Source organism: Macrosteles quadrilineatus, unplaced genomic scaffold (genome assembly GCF_028750875.1).
Source record: "Macrosteles quadrilineatus isolate MER2022 unplaced genomic scaffold, UCM_ALF_1.0 Scaffold_2__2_contigs__length_208266976, whole genome shotgun sequence".
In the NCBI taxonomy this organism is placed as follows: domain Eukaryota; kingdom Metazoa; phylum Arthropoda; class Insecta; order Hemiptera; family Cicadellidae; genus Macrosteles; species Macrosteles quadrilineatus.
This window is the reverse complement of record NW_026542595.1, coordinates 76971376-76989939: the sequence shown is the minus strand read 5'-3', so window position 1 is coordinate 76989939 and position 18564 is coordinate 76971376. Positions and strand designations below refer to the sequence as shown.

At 35.2% G+C, this 18564-nt stretch overlaps 1 protein-coding gene across 1 annotated transcript; it reads left to right on the top strand.

Annotated features, from left to right (window-relative positions):
* Nucleotides 1-2370: 2370 nt before the first annotated feature.
* On the top strand, nt 2371-17872 carry LOC128986224 (WD repeat-containing protein 55 homolog). The gene is made up of 8 exons (XM_054406454.1): nt 2371-2534; nt 12942-13112; nt 13548-13722; nt 14321-14503; nt 15341-15414; nt 15813-15973; nt 16524-16741; nt 17432-17872. Exons 1-8 carry the CDS (start codon nt 2519-2521, stop codon nt 17682-17684), a joined length of 1251 nt encoding a protein of 416 aa, XP_054262429.1. The 5' UTR covers nt 2371-2518; the 3' UTR covers nt 17685-17872.
* The last annotated feature ends 692 nt before the right edge of the window (nt 17873-18564 follow it).

Genomic DNA, 18564 nt, shown 5'->3' with positions numbered 1-18564 from the left:
ACCACGGCTTATCACTCAACTGATAAGATAATTTTGAACCTAAATACTATCATATCTTGTTATTTGGACCTTCCTTTGTTATATTTAGCCTTAAGAATGCATATAAAATATGTGCAAGTAATAGTTTTAGAATGTTTAAAAAAGGCTTACATTTCCACTCCATCGGCAAGTGCCGACCTCAAACTTTGACAATTTTTCATACTCACATTTTTAATGTAAATTTGACAGTTTTTGGTTTACAAACTAATTTTTGCATTTAGAATCTGAATATAACTTCAGATCTGAGCTATTTCCTATTGTTTAGATTTTACAAGCGTGGTTACACTTACCCCTAAAATTTTGCAGTCGGGGCAAGTGGCTCTTTGGATTCGGGGCAAGTGTAACCAGGGTGTAACTCATATAATATCCAGTAAAGAAAAAAACTTTGTTGTAAATATAAAATTAGGAATTTAGAAGATAAGGTAAAATTTTACACATATTGTTACTAAGTTAAGTTGGTTTGAGAAGAAAAACATAGTTGTTTGTGAGTGAACTGCTTAAGTGGTTATATAACTTTTACGTTAAACTTACCCCGTTTTATAATTTAGGATTTTCTTGCCCAAATGTAAATAAAAAAAACAATATTACTGTGAGATTTATTCTACACATGTTAAACAACATTAAAAACCATGTAAGTACCATTTAATGTTGTGTTTTTTATGTTTTAACAGTAATCTTTCCATTTTGCATGTTTTGCGTTTTTCACAAAACGCGAGAAGAGGTTCACGAAAAAGTTCGTAACTTGAGTAAAAATTAAGATATTTTAATAAGTCAAAAAGTCTTGGAATCAGCAAAAGATTTGGAATCTGGCCACTTGCCCCATGTCTCTTTTTCAATGCTTTATATATTTTTAACAGGCAGGGGTTACACTTGCCCCGAACCCTGGGGCAAGTGTAACCACAAAACGCAAAATTTTTAAAAAATTTTTTTACCAAAAAAGATTTTATTTTTTTATAATAATAGATATTGTTTTAAAGCCCATTAGTCAAAGTTTATGCATAAAAATTTTTAGAACTATATCATGTATAACAAGATGGCAATTTGAGGTCAAAGCTGAACTATGCCAAAACGTGGTTACACTTACCCCACTTCACCCTATAGATTTGCATAATCCCAATGTGTAATCACTTGCACTTTCAAAAATATAAAATAGTAAACACAACAGCTTTCTATATACCATTGTTATTATTTATGGGTGTTTTTGTATTGCAATCGTTATGTTGCAAGTGTAGTTGCAGATGCATTGGTCTGTTTAAATGTATAAAGGAACTAAAATAAAATCTGAAAATTCCAGACTAACATAAAGATTATTCAAACAAAGGAGTTGAAGTATGTAAAAAATTCCTAAAACTTTTCTCTGGATGGTATTTTAATTTATTTTATAATTGCAATGATTCTGCTTCACTCAAATTCCAGGGCATGGACTTTAAATACAACATGAAAAATAATAGGATTTCCTGGAATTTTCCAAAATGTTTGTGATCATTCTCAACATCCCAGGCAATTTCCTTGAATATACTCAGATCACTCAACAAAAATATTCTAAGAAATTTTTTTTATAGAAATCTGGATAACATTCTCAGAATATTCTGGTAAAGTACTCTGGAATATTCTGAATTAAATTATTAATTTTGTCAAGTACCACAAAATAACTTGAAAAATACAAAAAACAATGTTTTTAGGGTAAAAATGGGAAAACCCAATTTTTAGTCCATTCCCATAGTCAGTATTAAAGTACCGAATAAAATGCAACGGATGATGGGGGTGAAAGACAAGGCTATTAAAAAGAAAAAGAGGTTGCCTCAGTCGCGCGTATGACGTCACCCGCCGACCCGGACGGTGCTGCTTTTAATTCACACAGCTGTCACCTGTCAAGTACTTTGTTATTGTTGTTTGTTTTTCATTTATTTATTTGTAAACAGATCTGGGTCGGCGGGTGACGTCATACGCGTGACTGAGGCAACCTCTTTTTCTTTTTAATAGCCTTGGGTGAAAGAGATGTCAGAATCAAGTCTTCAATCGTCATGGAGGTAGCCAGGTAGCTAACAGCAGAACTGAACTGAAACTGGACTCTGGACTGAACTTGAACTAGTAAGTTATGTCGAACTCATGTGAGTCGACTCGTTGAAGACCAAGTACAACTGAATTGGTTCTTTCTGGCGCATGCGCAGTAGACTAGTCCAATTCCTGCCCTGAAACGCTCGCGGTCCGTGGTGTGGTGTGGCCGTGTTGTGAGTGCCGGACTGGGACTGGCGGAACGGAACCGGACTGGCGGAACGGAACCGGACCGGACCGGACTTGCCGGAAGCCGGACCGGAGGGAGAATGGAGATTTGGAGATTAGCATGCAACAATCATACAATATTGATATTTTTACCATTTGATTTTGATACCTGTAGTAAATACTTGTAATTAATTCAGTGTGTTTTTTATAGTTGAGACTTGTGTTGGTTAGCCTATGGTTGAGACTTATTTGAAGTATGCATAGCACGAATGGTAAGTTTGGATGGAACATGCATCGAACAGTAGGAGGTACAGCATAGTGCATAGGCCTAACCTAGTTTACCCATGCTAGGTTTAAATCTCATTTGAGGGTTTGGTGCAACTCTTGTATGAAAGTAATAATGTCTCTTACACTATAGTAACAATAACCATATAGGCCGACCGGCTGCACTTTAGTTTATGTCCTACACTCATTTGAATGACTATAGGATCAATTGATAGCCCATATAGATTATTTCATTTGATATATGGTAGGTGTATGGCCCGGATTCATACACCTACCTTCGATACATCTAGTTTGGTCAGGTTACCTGACATGTAAGTTATCCTCTGCCTTATTTAAAGGTTCAACTAGCCTAGAGGCCTACCCTTAGCCTAGTCTAATAGGTGGGTAGGTCACGTGAATTTGACATAACTTAGGGTGAGTTATTTTTAGCGTCTCACTCCCCACTCCTAGGGAAGTTAGTACTACTTAATTACTTAGTCGGTACTAAGTTAGTACTTATCAAGGGTACAGTTTCTTAACTGGGCTATGCTAATATTGATTGAAACTATCGACCCGATTAAACCTTCAAGTTTGGTTGGTTAGGTTAGGTTTTTGGGTACAGTTTCTTAACTGGGCTATGCTAATATCGATTGTAACTATCGAATTGAAAATATTGATTAATAATCGATATTTTTAAATATATTTATTATGAAATTAAACTATCTTAACCTAACCTAACCAACCAAACTTGCTGATGGTGAAAAAATCGCATGAAGGTTTACTGATCGAATCGGTAGTTTCAATCGATATTAGCATAGCCCAGTTAAGAAACTGTACCCAGGTTTTTTTAATTTTATAATAGATATATTTTAAAATATCAGTTATTAATCAATATTTTCAATTAGATAGTTTCAATCAATATTAGTGTAGCCCAGTTAAGAAACTGTACTGGTACCCGGTATCAATATTTTCCTTTCTGAGTATCGGTATGAAATTATTAATGTAGGCTACCTAAGTTACATCTAGTTCCTATTTTTAAGGCCATTGGTAAAATGTATAGCCTAAAGGGAAATTATTTAGGCCTAAGTAATAACTTAATAATTTGTTACTGTCATTTTCATTAACTTAACTAGGCCTATGGTAGCTTAAGTTATAGCCTACATTTTGTTCAGTTTGGTCAAGCTTAAGTTAAATTAACCCTTTGAGTGCCAACGTCCGGGGAACCGGACGTTTTTAAAACGAGCCAAAAGTGCCGCCGACCGGACGTTTTTAGAACGAAAATTCGTAATGATCGAACAGTTGTCATAACAACCGAATGGATACTCGGATTCTTTTAACCCATATATTAACATTGAGTCGAAAGTTACTAGATGCGATACATCGATTTTCGTTGGTCGAAATATCAAAAATTCGATTTATACGAAATTTTAATCGCCAGATCGCGCTCGGCATTTTTAGCGCGACCTTCGGGAAAAATCATCGGCATTTTTTGAGCGTTACTTATATTTTTTGCCTGGCACTCTAAGGGTTAACTTTGTTATATGGCATAATAAACCATATGATTGTAAACAAAACAATATGCCCTCAAACTAACATGCTCTAACAGGGTTTTCAATCTGGACACTAGTAGGCCTTTTGTCAGGAAATTAGCTAGTACTTGAAACTGGTATTACAGAAACACTGTCAATCTTTTTAACTATTTCTTGTCTTGTGTAAAACATTTCATCAAGGTTTACTGGCCATTTCCAATTTGGTCCCGACTTAGTCATACATTGCACTTTATAAAGAAAGCTTTTTTCCTCCTGTTTAATCTCAGTGATTTGGCCGGGAAAATACTCTCCTTCATAATCAACCACTACATAGTCTTTCTGTTTTAAGTCTTCATCAGCATTCGCTTGTAAATAGGCTAGTTGATGGATTCAGAAGAGTCAGAGTTTTCTGAGTCACTATAGACATCGGTATATTTCAAGCGCCTCTTCACAGCAAGTTGTTTTTCGTCTTCCGACCCAAAAACAGTAACTCTTGTCATTAAAGAAACTGCAGTCTTAGAAATGAGCAAATCTTTGTTATCATAAGGGCGAAAATGGTGGCAAGCTTGAATTTCAGGTATGGGTAACACTTTCTCCCATCTTTTGTCCAAAAAGGGTGCATTTTTTTCTACTTCTCTGTCCACGTACAAAGACTTGATTTTTGTATTGAATGTTTGATCTACATAATGATGAAATTTTTTCGCATCATCAATTAACACTTTCCTTGATTTCACAGCTGTCCAAACATTTCGTTTCACCGTCCCTCCGATTCCGTCCACTGCTCCTTTTCCGTGAGAGCTTGAAAAGAAATTCCACTCAATATCTAAGTTAAAGTCAGTTTGAAAAAAGCAGAGATTACTCAGAGTGTACTTGTTTTTGAATTGTTGGGCCCAATTATCAGAAAACATGTAAATCTTATTTAACTGTTTGTACGTGCTTCTGATTTCTTTAATCAAGGCTTTCAAGTAAGTATATACTGCATATTTGCTGTGTGATCTATATCATTACTAACTATCACATAAGATGAACAAGTGTTATCAGGAAACCAAACACAGCATGTAAACTGGGTGACTTGGCTATGCGACCAATGCGTACTCTGGATCTCATCTTGGCTTATAAGGGCGTAGTTTTCCGCAAAATCCATTGCATGACAATTTCACCATCAATCATCTCTTTTTTGCGCCTTTCAAAACAATCACTTTGGATTTTCTTGGCATAGCAGTGTTTTTTAAACTTGGGTAGCTGCTTAGTTAGATTTTCCAGGGCATTTTGGCAATCTGCCGAATGTTGCCGAAGGACAGGACGTCTTGCACTGTCATATTCCCACTGCTTCCAAACAGTGAGTTTTGTCAAGTCTGTATTTGAAGAAATAAATTTACTTAAGTCATAGGGACATTTTGAACATTGCCCCGACATACACATTTCATTCATTGGCTTACAACATAATTGATCAATTAGTTCCTGATGATTGTTTGGGATTGTAGGAATTTCTTTGTGAAGGGCTCTTTGTAGTTCAATGAAATTAAAATGATATATACAAACACACATGTGGGGTATCTGCTAATAGCATCACATGATCTGGTCGAAGAGAGAAAAAAGTAGATTTACCAATGTTTGCCTCAGGAAAACACTTTTGAAATTCAGAAAATGCTTCTCCAACTGTCATTACCATAAATCTTTTCTAAATTTTTACCTTTTTTCTCCCTTTCTTCGGATTATTTTCACGTCTTTGATTCCAGGTGCCTGACGACTTATATCATCCCGACAAAAAAAAGTCAATAACACAAGACTTAAGTTCAGGGCCGTTGAGAGACTTTATGGGCCCCTGTGCAACTTACTACCCCAGTCCAGAGGGGGGTCCGGGGGTCCTCCCCCGGGAAAATGTTGGAAAATTAGACCTGTAAACTCACATTTTTAGGCTATTTAGCGACATACAACAGATATTTTTAATTGTAAAAAATTGTGTTTTAATGTCAATCAAATTTGTGTGAATCTTACGCAAGTAATACTATTTATACATATACTGATGAAGAGCTCATTTAAATAAGAAACTACAGAAGTCACAATTTCAAGTTAGTATTTTTTAATTGACAAAAAGTAAATTAAATGTTTGTCAACAAATATGAAGCTACAAAATGTTAAATGAGATAAAAATTACGAAGCTAAATGATACAAAATTAGTCAGTGGAGTGTTCATAATTTAAAAACGGATGACAAAAAATCACTGTATTTACTTTTACAGGATGATCCTTCTAGCCCTTTTATGTGAAAAATCACTTATTATGTCTTCAAAGTTTATCTTTGAGGCCATTTCTGACTCGATTGCTAAAAGAGCCAATGAGCTCATTCTCTGTTGGGCCATGGTGGATCTCAAAACACTTTTTATTATTTTCATTTTGCTAAAACTTCTTTCGGCCTCAGCCACAGTAACTGGTATCGTGCAAAAGATTCTTAGTGCTACACAGACATTTGGAAACAAATTTTCTAATTTCAACTTTTTCAGTTTGTTAAGCAATGCTAGAGGTTTCATTGGCTCAGTGCCAAAGTTGCAGTTGTGGATGGATTTTAAATGCTCAACTTCTTCCCCAAGTGCCAACCCTAGATCATCAGAGTAATGGCTTTGTAGCAATGTGCACTTTTGTTTTATTTCATCTTCATCTAATTTTTGGTATTTCCATAAAACATTAAACAGCTTATTACACTTCTCAGCAACTTTGAATCTTTCGGTTAGACCACCAATCACCGCGTCTGTTAGTTTATAGAAAACATTCACTTTGAACTCCCTCTCTTCTTTGGTTTCTCCTTCATTTTCACTGATCGAGCTGTCTTCTTTCTCCCCGTGTGCAAGTTTCCTCTTCTTTTTTCTTTTGTCAGGAAAATTAATTTCGCAAGGGGAATCGTAGTTCATGTTTTGTGCAACCAATTTGGCTTCGGAGAGTAAGGTGTCCCACTTGTTTCTTAGTATTTTCAGCTCTTGAAGTAAATCATCAATGTTTGCTACCTCAACATCAAGCGTTGCATCTCTTGCTTGTAAAACTTTATTTCTGATGTCAACCGAAGCCAAGACTTTTAACCAAATAGTGGCCATCAAAACACATTTGAATGAGTTTAAGTATTTCATCATTCCCTTCAAATCCGTTTTACATTCAGCAGTCAAATTCAGAGATGTACATTCCTGTAAGGCACGTTTTATGAGTGGCAAATGTTTTGCAAATGGCTTGACACTCTCCACACGAGCAGACCACCTTGTTTCTGATATGCCATGCAAGGAGCATCCTATATGTTTTTCTAGAATTTCCCAGCGCTGAGGGCTTCGAGAAAAAAACGAGTAAGTCTTTTGAACCATTCCAAAGAATGTGACGACTTCCTCACAGCATTCTGCTGCATTAGCACCACATAAGTTTAAACTGTGAGCCCCACAGTTCGAAAACAAAGCCAGTGGATTCATTTGAGCAATAATTGCCTGAGCCCCGTTATACAAGCCTGCCATGTTGGCACCATTATCGTAGCCCTGTCCTCGACATTCAGCTAAGGGTATATTAAATTTGTTTAGTTGCTCAAGGATCAGATTAGCAATGTCTTTGCCAGTCTTTTTATTACAATCAACAAAGCACAGAAATCTTTCTGCGATCTTAAATTCTTCTTCAGATTCAAGAACGTACCTTAATACAAATGTGGTTTGTTCTGTGTGTGACGTATCAGGTGTTGCATCGGCAAGAATACCAAAGTACTTAGCTTTCTTCCTTTCAGCAAGTATAGCTTGGGTTACCCTAGCACCACAAGCCTCTATAAATTCATTTTGAGACTCTGGGGATAGATAATGAGCCTGCAGTCTTTTCCCTTCCACTTGTGATTGACTTACTTTTGTAACATGTTCTCTCAATATTGGATCATATTTTGAAAGTAATTCCAAGATCCCTAAGAAATTTCCATTGTTTGTGTCCCCAATTTTACTGGATGTTCCTCTAAATGGAAGCCCCCTTTCGGCTAGGAATAAAACAACAGAAAGTATTCTTTGTAACAGTTCTTTCCAATGTTCTGTTTTCTTTTTGAGTTCCTCGTCCAATCTTGAGGCAATATCAGTGTTATTTATAAGACTTCGTTCCATTTCCCTCCATTTAATGTAACATCTTTTATGGTTCGTAGAAGTTTCATGATCTGGTAGTTTATTATACAGTTTTCTCCAGGAATACTCTTTTTTCCAACCACCTCCGGTTAGTAAAACAGATTTTTTTGAATCTGGGGTATCCAAACACCCAAACAGTCTACAAGGAAAACAATGAATAGATTGTGTAGTATCACTCCACGAAAGCCAATCTCGAGGTACAGTTTCACCATTTGCTAATTTAGAAACAAGTACACTTCGGGGAAAAGCTCTTTTCCCATCATGTGGCAGTTCCTTGGGAAAAGGATTTGGTCCAATTTTAACAAGTGACTCAATTGTCTTTGAACTAAGACAGTTGATATCATTAAACTGTCCAAGGTCCGAAGATATTACCAGCACCGAAGAAGAATATATTGTTTCATTGTTTTGGACAGGCGTAGACAGGTCGTTGTCCCTTAAATCAACACGTTCAGAAGAATCACCAACATCAACTTCGACAGTTTTGTCTTCAGAGTCTTCTATAATTACGTTAGGAATTGGAGTGTCTAAATCTTCAGGTTTTAGTGAAGTAAGGTCTTCATGAGAGGGTGCAGCAACGTCAATGCCCGTTACATCCTCGCCAGCCTGAGTCTCTAATAGGCTTGAAGTGTCACAACTGATATTAATAACACTAATATCATCAGTAGTAGTCTCATTGGAAGGCTTGCCTTTCAGTTCTAGTCCAACATCAAACAAAGTTCTTGATTTTTTTGCAGATAGTTCTAACTTTTTTTGTCTTTCTTTGCGCTTCTGTGCTCCTGACTTGTGTTGATAGCTCATTTTTACAACTTTGGACTTGACCTGAAATTAAAAAAAAATCGTTTGAAGACAATGACTTTTGTTTGAGTAAATGCACTGTAACAAATGAAATCCCTAATGCAATTCAGGTAACAACTGAAGGTTTTAGATCGTTAGATCTGTATAATGACATTCTGTTATTCTAGTGACGAAATATCTTGTGTACATTTACTCAAACAAAAGTCATTGTCTTCAAATACAGAATATTCCATGACTGTCCATAAAAGGGGTACCAAAGCAGACTGTATAAACATTCAAACAGGGATTCAAGACATTCAATGAGTAGAGGCAAACAAACCTTTGAAGCTTATAATGCTTCAAAAAGTTTAAAAATGTGTAAATTTAAAAGATTAATAATTAATATTATAGTAAATTTTAAACAATTTCCATTATAGGCCTACTAAAACTGGCCTGAAATATACCTACATGCGTTTTGCATAGATTTTACACATAGAAACGTACGGGTAACATAGTTGCCATGTTTTGCACTAGTCGACTGATTTGGCTTCAAAATTTTAAAGTTTAACTAGTTAAATCTTTTAACGAGTTGGCAGAATGTGGCAACATAGAACATAGGCATAGCAACCAAGCTTGAAATGATAATATGACGTCTATAGACGAAATGTTGTGTTTTAAAAGTTGAGGCTCGGTGAGTGGCAACGTTATACAATGAAAAAGAAAGCTGTAATTCATAAAAACAAAACCTCTAATACTTACAATTCATACGTTCATTATATGTATAGCAAAAATAAAGCAAACTTCTTTATGTCAATTGGTACCAACCTCAACTCGGTAGTTTAAAAACCACAACTGAGGACAGAATTGAGCCAATCAAGTTGAAATCATCTTAAAAGGTCCCGGCCCTTTATTAAAAAAATTAAAAGTCACTTTGGGCCCGGGCCCCTCTACATGCCGGGCCCCGATGCATTTGCCCCCCCTGCCCCCCCCTGTCGACGGCCCTGCTTAAGTTCATCAGTCACTGAATTTTTATGAACTTTTTGGGAGGGACTTTTAGTCAATACACTAGGTCCAAGGACATCTGCAACAATTTTTTTCAATACTGCAGTTTTTTTATTGGGACTATAGGGAGACGTTGCTTGATTTTGTTAACAGCCTTTCCAAAGGACTGGACACACTTGTAAGAACCAATTGGAGATTCACTTTCCGTAATTTCGGAAGTCACTACTTTAAGAAGTTTTTTCTTCTCTCTTTGAGCTTTAACACGGTCTCTTATTTTTCTTCTAGCTTCTTTTTGAAGACGAGGACTCACATCTAATTTATTCTTTACTTTTAATCTTCTTAATCTGTCACGTTCTCTTTCTTTCCTTTTATATTCTTCCCACTTCTTTGGGTCTTTTTTCAGTTCTTCTCTATGTTTTTTTACACGATCTTTGACTGGAGCCATGACCTAAAAAATTCAAGTAATTGTTAAGATAGGTCTCATAACTCATATTTACAGTCAAGGTTAACCAGAACCTTAGCGGTCCCATCAAATGTTTGAAACAAGACTGTAGTATATTTCAAATCAAAATAGAATAAAATAAATATATATATAATAAATATAATTTAGGCCTATATGCATGAGAGTAGCCTAGACACAAATAAAATCAAACAAGGTAGACTAAATTCAAATCCCAAGGCTTATTACGATCTTTATAGCGAGGTAAAAATGAATCTCTTACAAAATGAAATCCCAAAGGTGTAAATCATGAATTTGTTTAATAAAAGAATAAGTTCAGACATAGGCTATTTTAAGCTTTTACTTCCTTGAAGATAATAGGTTAACCTATAACCTATCAATTAACCTCTAACTACAGGATGGCCAAGTAAGTTCATAATCTTTACTTGATACAACTATTTAAGTTATTAAGTAATTTGCTTCTTTGTTTAGTGGAACAAAATTGTTCATTTAAACTAAAAATTGAATATGAAACCTTATGAGTCAATGGTTAAATAAACAAATACCGAAATATGGTTATAACTAAGTTTTATCTAATAATCTTATGTTACGGGTGTTTCATTGATAATTGTAACACCCGTAACACTAAGTAAGTAACACCCGTAACACCTAATTTCAGATTAAATTAATTTTTAAAATGCTTCAACTTTAGGACAATGATGTTAGGAATGAACATAACCTCACTTTTACAAAAGGGTACTCTAAAAAATATATTTCCCTTGCTGTTATTAAACTTTTTACATGTTTTGTGTTACGGGTGTTACAATCTGCAGTAATTTGCATATATATTAATAACAGACTAATTATTATACTTACACTTTAATGAGACATGTATCTTGAGTAGCTATATGTTTGAGGACACTATTCTCATGATGTTGAGGCAGACAGCTGTTTTATTCAACTATTTTTATACTCACTAAAACTGAAACAAATTAGTCCTAAATGTCAGCAAGGAGGTATACGTAAAAAATCATGTAAAAAATGATAAATGCAAGTGTTTTTAGAAAAAACTCTTTTATCATCACAAAATATACATATTTCAAAATAAAAATATCATAATGAAATATGTTTTAAATAATAATTTTTAAAAACCTCCTAGGCTCACTTTTGATGGAATCGCCCAGTTGGTCATTCCCAGACATGTGACGTACATTAAATGTACCTGCAAGGAATTGCTACATACTGGTAGGCTATCTCACATGAATGTGCTTTGACCGCTAATGAAACTCAGAATTCCTCGAACAGCTCCAGCGTTGTCCACAAAAAGAACATCCTGGATTTCTTTACCTTATATCTTGCCCAACATAGATTTCAACCATACAGAAGCTTCAATCGCAGCTACAAACTCTGCTTGTCTGTGGTTGGCAATGTAATACAAAGCTGCTATACATTACCAACTTACAATGCCATTAGCAAACATACAAAAATATCCTGTGCGTGACTTTCTTGACTTGTCATTTGCAAAGTAATCATTTGCACTGTAGCAATGGAGCATCGGTTCACTTTTAGAATAAGTCAGTGATTAATCCAATGTCCCCTTCAAATCTTGTAATATTCTCTTGACATCACTCCATCCTTGAAATATCTTGAATTTCTCCATGCACTTTGGCTGGAACCAGCCTGAGTCTCCTCTTAAGAGTCCTCTCACAATCTGAATCATTATCACTTGATTCTGATTCATAGTCAAGATCTTTGTCACTATCATCATGGAAACCTGGACCTAAACCTCCAAGGCGTGGTTTGACTGCAGTTAGAATTAGAACTAGTTCAGAGTCTTCTGATTCTGAACTAGACTCTGTTTCAGATTCAGAATTTTTCTCTACAAAGCTATCACTCGAACCTCTTTATGGACAAAGTTTTTGTCCTCCTGCAAAAGGTTACTCACAAGTGTGCCTTCAGTATAGGTCGGTCGCTTAGAAAGTGACCTCCTCTTACATGTGTGATAAATCCTCGCGCAGGTCGCTATCTGTCCAGCCGACCTACAACTGGTTAATCATGTCTATTCTTTTTACTCATTTTTCTTTAGATTACTAAAACTTCACACAGTAAACCACAGATAAAACTATCGTAAACAACAACGATAACAATCACCATTTTACAAGACGACAAACGATAGACAACGGCACTGAGGACGAGTCTACAACGCACAGCCCAATGGAAAAATCATAAGTGTTTAGGTTATATGGCTCATAGAGTATAAAAAGAGTTGTAAATGTTTTCTTTGGGATATAGACAGTGGAGTATCTTGAGTTTTGCGGCATTTGATAAACCTATAAGGCCAGTAAGTCCTAAAACAGTGTTTTGTTGTGCACGTTTGCGATTTTAGCAACATTGAAGACGTGTGTTGTTGCACACGACAGCAGAATAAAAGAGTTAAAACAGGAGAGCCATGCATATAAAATCAAACATAATATCCTTTTAACTAGCCATAAGTTACAAAGTAAGTTAGGCCTAGTACATTATTTCGTCATGATTTTTGTTTTAGACCACTCTGGTGCACCATATGAGGAGTTGAGGAAAGAACAAGAAGGTCCTGATTCAGATGCAGAATCTTCTAACTTTAATAGTGACACTCACAGTGATTCATCATCCCCACTGCTATACCCTGAAACAGATGAAGATGACAATGTTATGGACGAATCTTCATTACAGACAGGTAAGTTAATGTAAAGAAAAGATGTTTTATTATGCCAATCTCATATCCTCATATACCCTTTCATAAACGACCTTGGATCTAGTGCCACTCAGTTTCACCAACTCCATCAGGGCAAATGTAGATGTAAGTCAATCTGCCTGTCAATGGTGCTCCCTCCAACTTACAAAAAAATATTTAACTTGAGTCGTTCCATTTCAAATACAACTAGGCTAGGCATTCAACCTGACCTTGAACTTTGATGAAAATTTGCATTAAGGTATCTCACATCCAAAATCCAGGCGATTTTAAAAATCTGCTTTCGATACAGTAGTTTTTTTAACAGGCTACATGGTATGCTACATGGTAAACATTGTCATTTTAAAGTTACTCTTAAACATTATTTAAAAGTTGTGATCACTAGACAAGTAAACAATATTTTGAATGAATTTTTTACAGAAGCTGAAGGAAATGAAGATGAAGAAGACCCTGTAATAACAGCAATCTTGCGAGCTCGAGAGAAGCCCAGTGAGAAACCCCCAGAAGTAGAAGTGGAGGACTACCTGGCAGACATCAGCTTTAGCCCTACTTCTGATGTAATCGCTGGTGGCTCAGTTACTGGTGATGCCCTCATGTCAGTAAACTAGATTATTTAACAGCTACACAACCTAACTGAATAATTATCTTTATCCTCAGATCTACTTATCCCCCCCTGCTTGAGTTTTTCCAAAACACGTTTTCTTAATATTTTGTCCTCATTATTATTTCTACATCGAGTAATTGAATCAGTTAGTTGTATTACCGAGTGGTCTAAGATTTTGCTTAGTAATATACAGGTTCAGGTTGCCAGTTTGATCCTGAGAGACATATGAAGCACTCATTGACAGTTCAAAAATAGGACAATATTATTGGGTTTTTAGTAAGTTGTCACACAGCGGTATGAATTAGCCAATTATATTGAGCGAAAATTCATTTTACACTCGTAAGCAAGCCAGTTTGTACATTGACTGTAAAGACTGAAGGCGAAAATACTGTATCCTGCAGACTCCTACTTACTGTATCTTATCTATATTGATCAGCTGTTACCTATTTTTCATTTAAAAAAATGCTTTAAAAAATATAGCCCCAAACTTAATTGCTACACAGTGTAATTTTGTTAATTTAAACATCTATGATTCTCCTTTAGTGCAACCATACACAACTTAAAGTGAAAAAGAAATCTTCTGTTTCAGTTATAAGTACAGTGTAGACAAGACTGAATTGGTGGCTACCCATGAAGTACACAACAAAGCAATCCGATCTGTGGAGTTCTCGGAGGATGGAAATGTTCTGTTCACAGCATCAGCAGATAAGAGTATCATGGTGACAGACGTTGCTTCTGGAAAACTGAGACAGTTTTATGATGACGCTCATGAGTAAGTTTCCTACTTTATGCTTGGAATTGTCTTCTTGGCTACCTGGTCTCACTAGAATTCAAAATATACACTGACTGAACTCATAGTTAATTAATAATATAATGTTTTGATTTGAGAAAAAATACAGAAGTGTCCTGGGGCAATTCTTTATAGTAAACATTATTTGGAGATATGTTTACTGATTTTTCAAAGAATTGTCAAAAATTACTAATCTTGTATTTTATGGGATGAATGCATTACGGTATGTGGATTCGTTACAACGGTCTTATTTGCTTAAAAACACCAATTCTTAATCTAATGTCTCTTACAACATTACCTGCTACTATACACAATTGTGGGCAAACGTAGTGACCGACACTTAAAATGTGCAAAAATTGTCTTATTAGAGATGGCAAAAGAGTGAAATAGCAGTGACAGAAGAGAGAAATTTTATACAAGGTAGTTTTATAGACTCAGTCTGAGAAAATAAAGCACTGTGTGGTCTTATCTCACAATAACACCTGTTTAGGAGTTATGCTGTTGTCTAATCATTATCTGCCAATAAAGAGATAGGCTAGGCATATTCATTAATTTAGTTTTATTCATTTAGTTTTATAAAATTCTTCATGATATTGTTTTGTAAAAATAAATACAATATTCATCCATTCAGTGGCATTGAACGACTATTTGGATGCAATGAATTTAACGAATAACATTGTTTAGCTACTGGTAATTAGTAGAATTCAAATCCCTACGCCTTGTTTTGAAAGCATCAGAATTAAATGGGATGTTGTCTAGAATTTTATGAGGGTTTGTGCATTCCTTATTAGAATATTAATCTTGCAAATTTTGTTTCAGGGATCCGTTATATACTCTAGCTGTCATCAATGAAAATTTAATTGCAACTGGTGATGAAAATGGTGTTGTTCGAAGTAAGTTTTATGTTATGAAAATTTAATAACTCTGTGTTAGTAATTTAATTACACATTCATTTTTCTAGCTGTTACATTCTTATTTAAATGCAATTCTAATCCGTTAAAATAAACAGTGTTTAGTCCTATACAGTGTAGATATGTTATGTTGTAACATTAACTATTGTGTACAGAATTTGTATCAATAGTCAAAGGTTGTTTTTTGTACCCTATTCAGCTACCACTTGTTTTTTACATTATATATTGAAAATAAAAAAAATTATCTGTTTAAAAATTTCATCACCAGTATTTTAAACTTTATCAAAAGCTCCCTAACAATAGATTTCCCTGTTCACCTCAGTTACAGTATGGATTTCAATTTAAGTGTTTCTAAGAGTGCATTGTGTTGTATCATTTAGTGTGGGACTTGAGGCAAAGGACACATGTATTTTCATCCAAAAAGATGGAGGATTACATCAGCAAGATTCTCACCAATGAGGAAGCCAGATACTTGGTGTGCACTAGTGGAGAGGGGACTGTCACGTCTTTTGATATTGCTGGGAAATGTCTTCATATTCAGGTAGTTTACCACTCGCAAATTGATCCCACTTGTCCCATCTCGCTGGATAGGATACACAGACCAATTATAAGTGAAAATGTAATCCATAAATTGATGAGTTTATTTATTTTTCATCTGAGAAAGTATGATACTGCATTGTATTTTTATATTTATAATAATAAATTAAATTTCAACTAAGTTAAAATGTAGTTTTGTGCTTTTAAGTCCCCTTAAACTCTTGTCAACTTCTTGTGCTTCCCTTTTCATTCGTTGCCTCCAAGACGGAGAGACTTAAATTCCTTGTGGTCACCTTGTGCCCTTCATGAACTCTTCATCATATAGATTTCTTTAAAGGTGTTTCCCAACCAACTTACCTTTAGTCTTGAAATTGGCCAGTTTCACTGTATCTTACAGCTCTCTAAATGGCAGGTTATCTATAGGAAAGTTTCCACTGTGGTAAATTATACATCAAACATCCAGCTTTGATTAATAATAATGGATACGTCCTTTAACACCTCACCTTAACTAAAGCCCTTATGTTGTAACATTTGTATTTTTTTCGGTTTCTCAGTCAGAGCTGTATGAGGCAGAGTTCACCTGTGCTGGATTGTTCCGCAAGGAGACCAAGTTAGTAGTTGGTTCGGCCAGGGGCTCGCTAGTGTTCTACAAGTGGGGACAGTTTGGTCTTCACACTGATGACTTACCGTGGACATCCAAGAAGTCCATCAGTTGCATGGTGCCTGTCAGTGAAAACATTGTTCTAACAGGATGGGAGGATGGCTGCATCAGGTAATGCACTATTTAAAGTCAGAATGAGTAAGTCCAAAGATTCCTATTTCTTCTACTGTTTGGCGTCTCTACAACATTTCACCCAATGATAGACAAAGTGGCCTGTGACCATAAAGTGTTTTATATATCAACTTGCATAAGAACTTTAGTCACAACTACTCTAGAGTCCCCGAAATCCAAACTGATTGGGAATCACTGGAATCAGACCTTGTTTGAATTACCAAAATTGTTACAATTAGCATTAAATGTGGTAACATTTCATTACAACCATACATTTGTATGTATGTAAATTGCCATAATATTGTTTCTTTATCTCAAAACCGTGAACATCTGTCATAAACGCAACATTTTGATCACCTTCTTTTATCTATGTTTATCTACTACATTGATCATGGCAATACTTTTATATTTGAATACAGTAAAATTCCCTCTCTTAATAGATGTTTTGGATTAATATAACTCTTGATTTATAAGTACCGTAGTGTTTATTTTTAATATTTTTATATCAAAACCAAAAATAATAGTGCAAATGATGTTATAAGGTTTGTAATTAAAATTTTATACTTAGGCTACCATTCTCTATTGAAAAGAATAATTATCTTTATGTTACTATATTGTCAAGTAACATTCCAATCGACTTTACCGTGTTAAGTAGTCAGGTGACTAATTAGAGTGTCTCGATGTTTGCAGGGCCACTTATCTGTTCCCTCACAAACAGTTAGGTGTGGTGGGCCAACACAGTCTCTCAGTAGAGGCTCTGGACATCAGCCATGATGGAGCGTATGTTGCGTCTTGCTCTCTGGACAACAAGCTACGGTTCTGGCCTGTTGGCTATTTTGAAGACTCAGATCTCCTTGCATCAGTTGCTGATAGCAAGAAGCCATTGAATTTGCCTTCGTCTAATGTGATAGATCGATCTCAATTTTTTTCAGATCTTGCATAAGTTCTGATTGGATGGACTTTGAAATCATCATACCTTTAGTGATATTTTGGAATGATGATAATATCCTCTCATATCATGAGAGTGCCTTAATAAAGTTTATATACTCATCCAAAAAATTTGGACTGGCCATATTGGAAAAGGAGCAAATTACAAATGTTAGGCCTACTTATTTGTTGATAACAAATTTTACTATGTACAAAATGTAAATACAAATATTTTTGTTAAATTGTTATTGTCATGATGTTTTAATTCCACTCCTCTAACTGTAAATAGGTTATTTATCTAGTATTCTTAATATAAATACAATACCAATGTCCCCAGAAAATTGTTTGGACCAACATAAATAGTTGCCCAATGCTTGATGACCCTTGATAGCATTCAGATTTTTTTACATTGAACTTCCTAACAGTATCTGAATTAAGATATCTTTTCTAATCGTACTCTTAGAGGCCTTTGAGGATCCTATATACTTGTCTGACAGCCTCTAGGCATTAACTTAAATGCTTGGAGACGGGTTGAAGAGGTAGACACAATTTATCTTGAGAGTACAACAGATTGTTAATTTATAACTTCCATATCCATCCCTGAAATTCCATAATTCTGGTGGGTCTACAATCATTTAGTATGATGGAAAAAACTAATAACTAATAACCATGGTTGCTGGGACCTTTTGATCTGGCTCATTGCAAGATCTAGTTTGACATAATTCTTTTTTTGTCATATAAATTGTAAACGTAGTTTGATCATATTTCAATTGTGTATTTTTATAATTCAACTAATAATACTTCACGGATGAGTAATTACGCCATATGCTATTATAGTTAAGGAAGATCCTACTTAAACAGTACCTAATCAAGCTGTACAATACATGAATTCACAT

What these genes read in the sequence shown, in the direction of transcription:
- LOC128986224 (XM_054406454.1), top strand. An exon ending in GTTACTGGTGATGCCCTCAT is followed by an intron (nt 13,723 to 14,320) that starts GTCAGTAAACTA and finishes CTTCTGTTTCAG; the next exon opens with TTATAAGTACAGTGTAGACA. An exon ending in TTTTATGATGACGCTCATGA is followed by an intron (nt 14,504 to 15,340) that starts GTAAGTTTCCTA and finishes ATTTTGTTTCAG; the next exon opens with GGATCCGTTATATACTCTAG.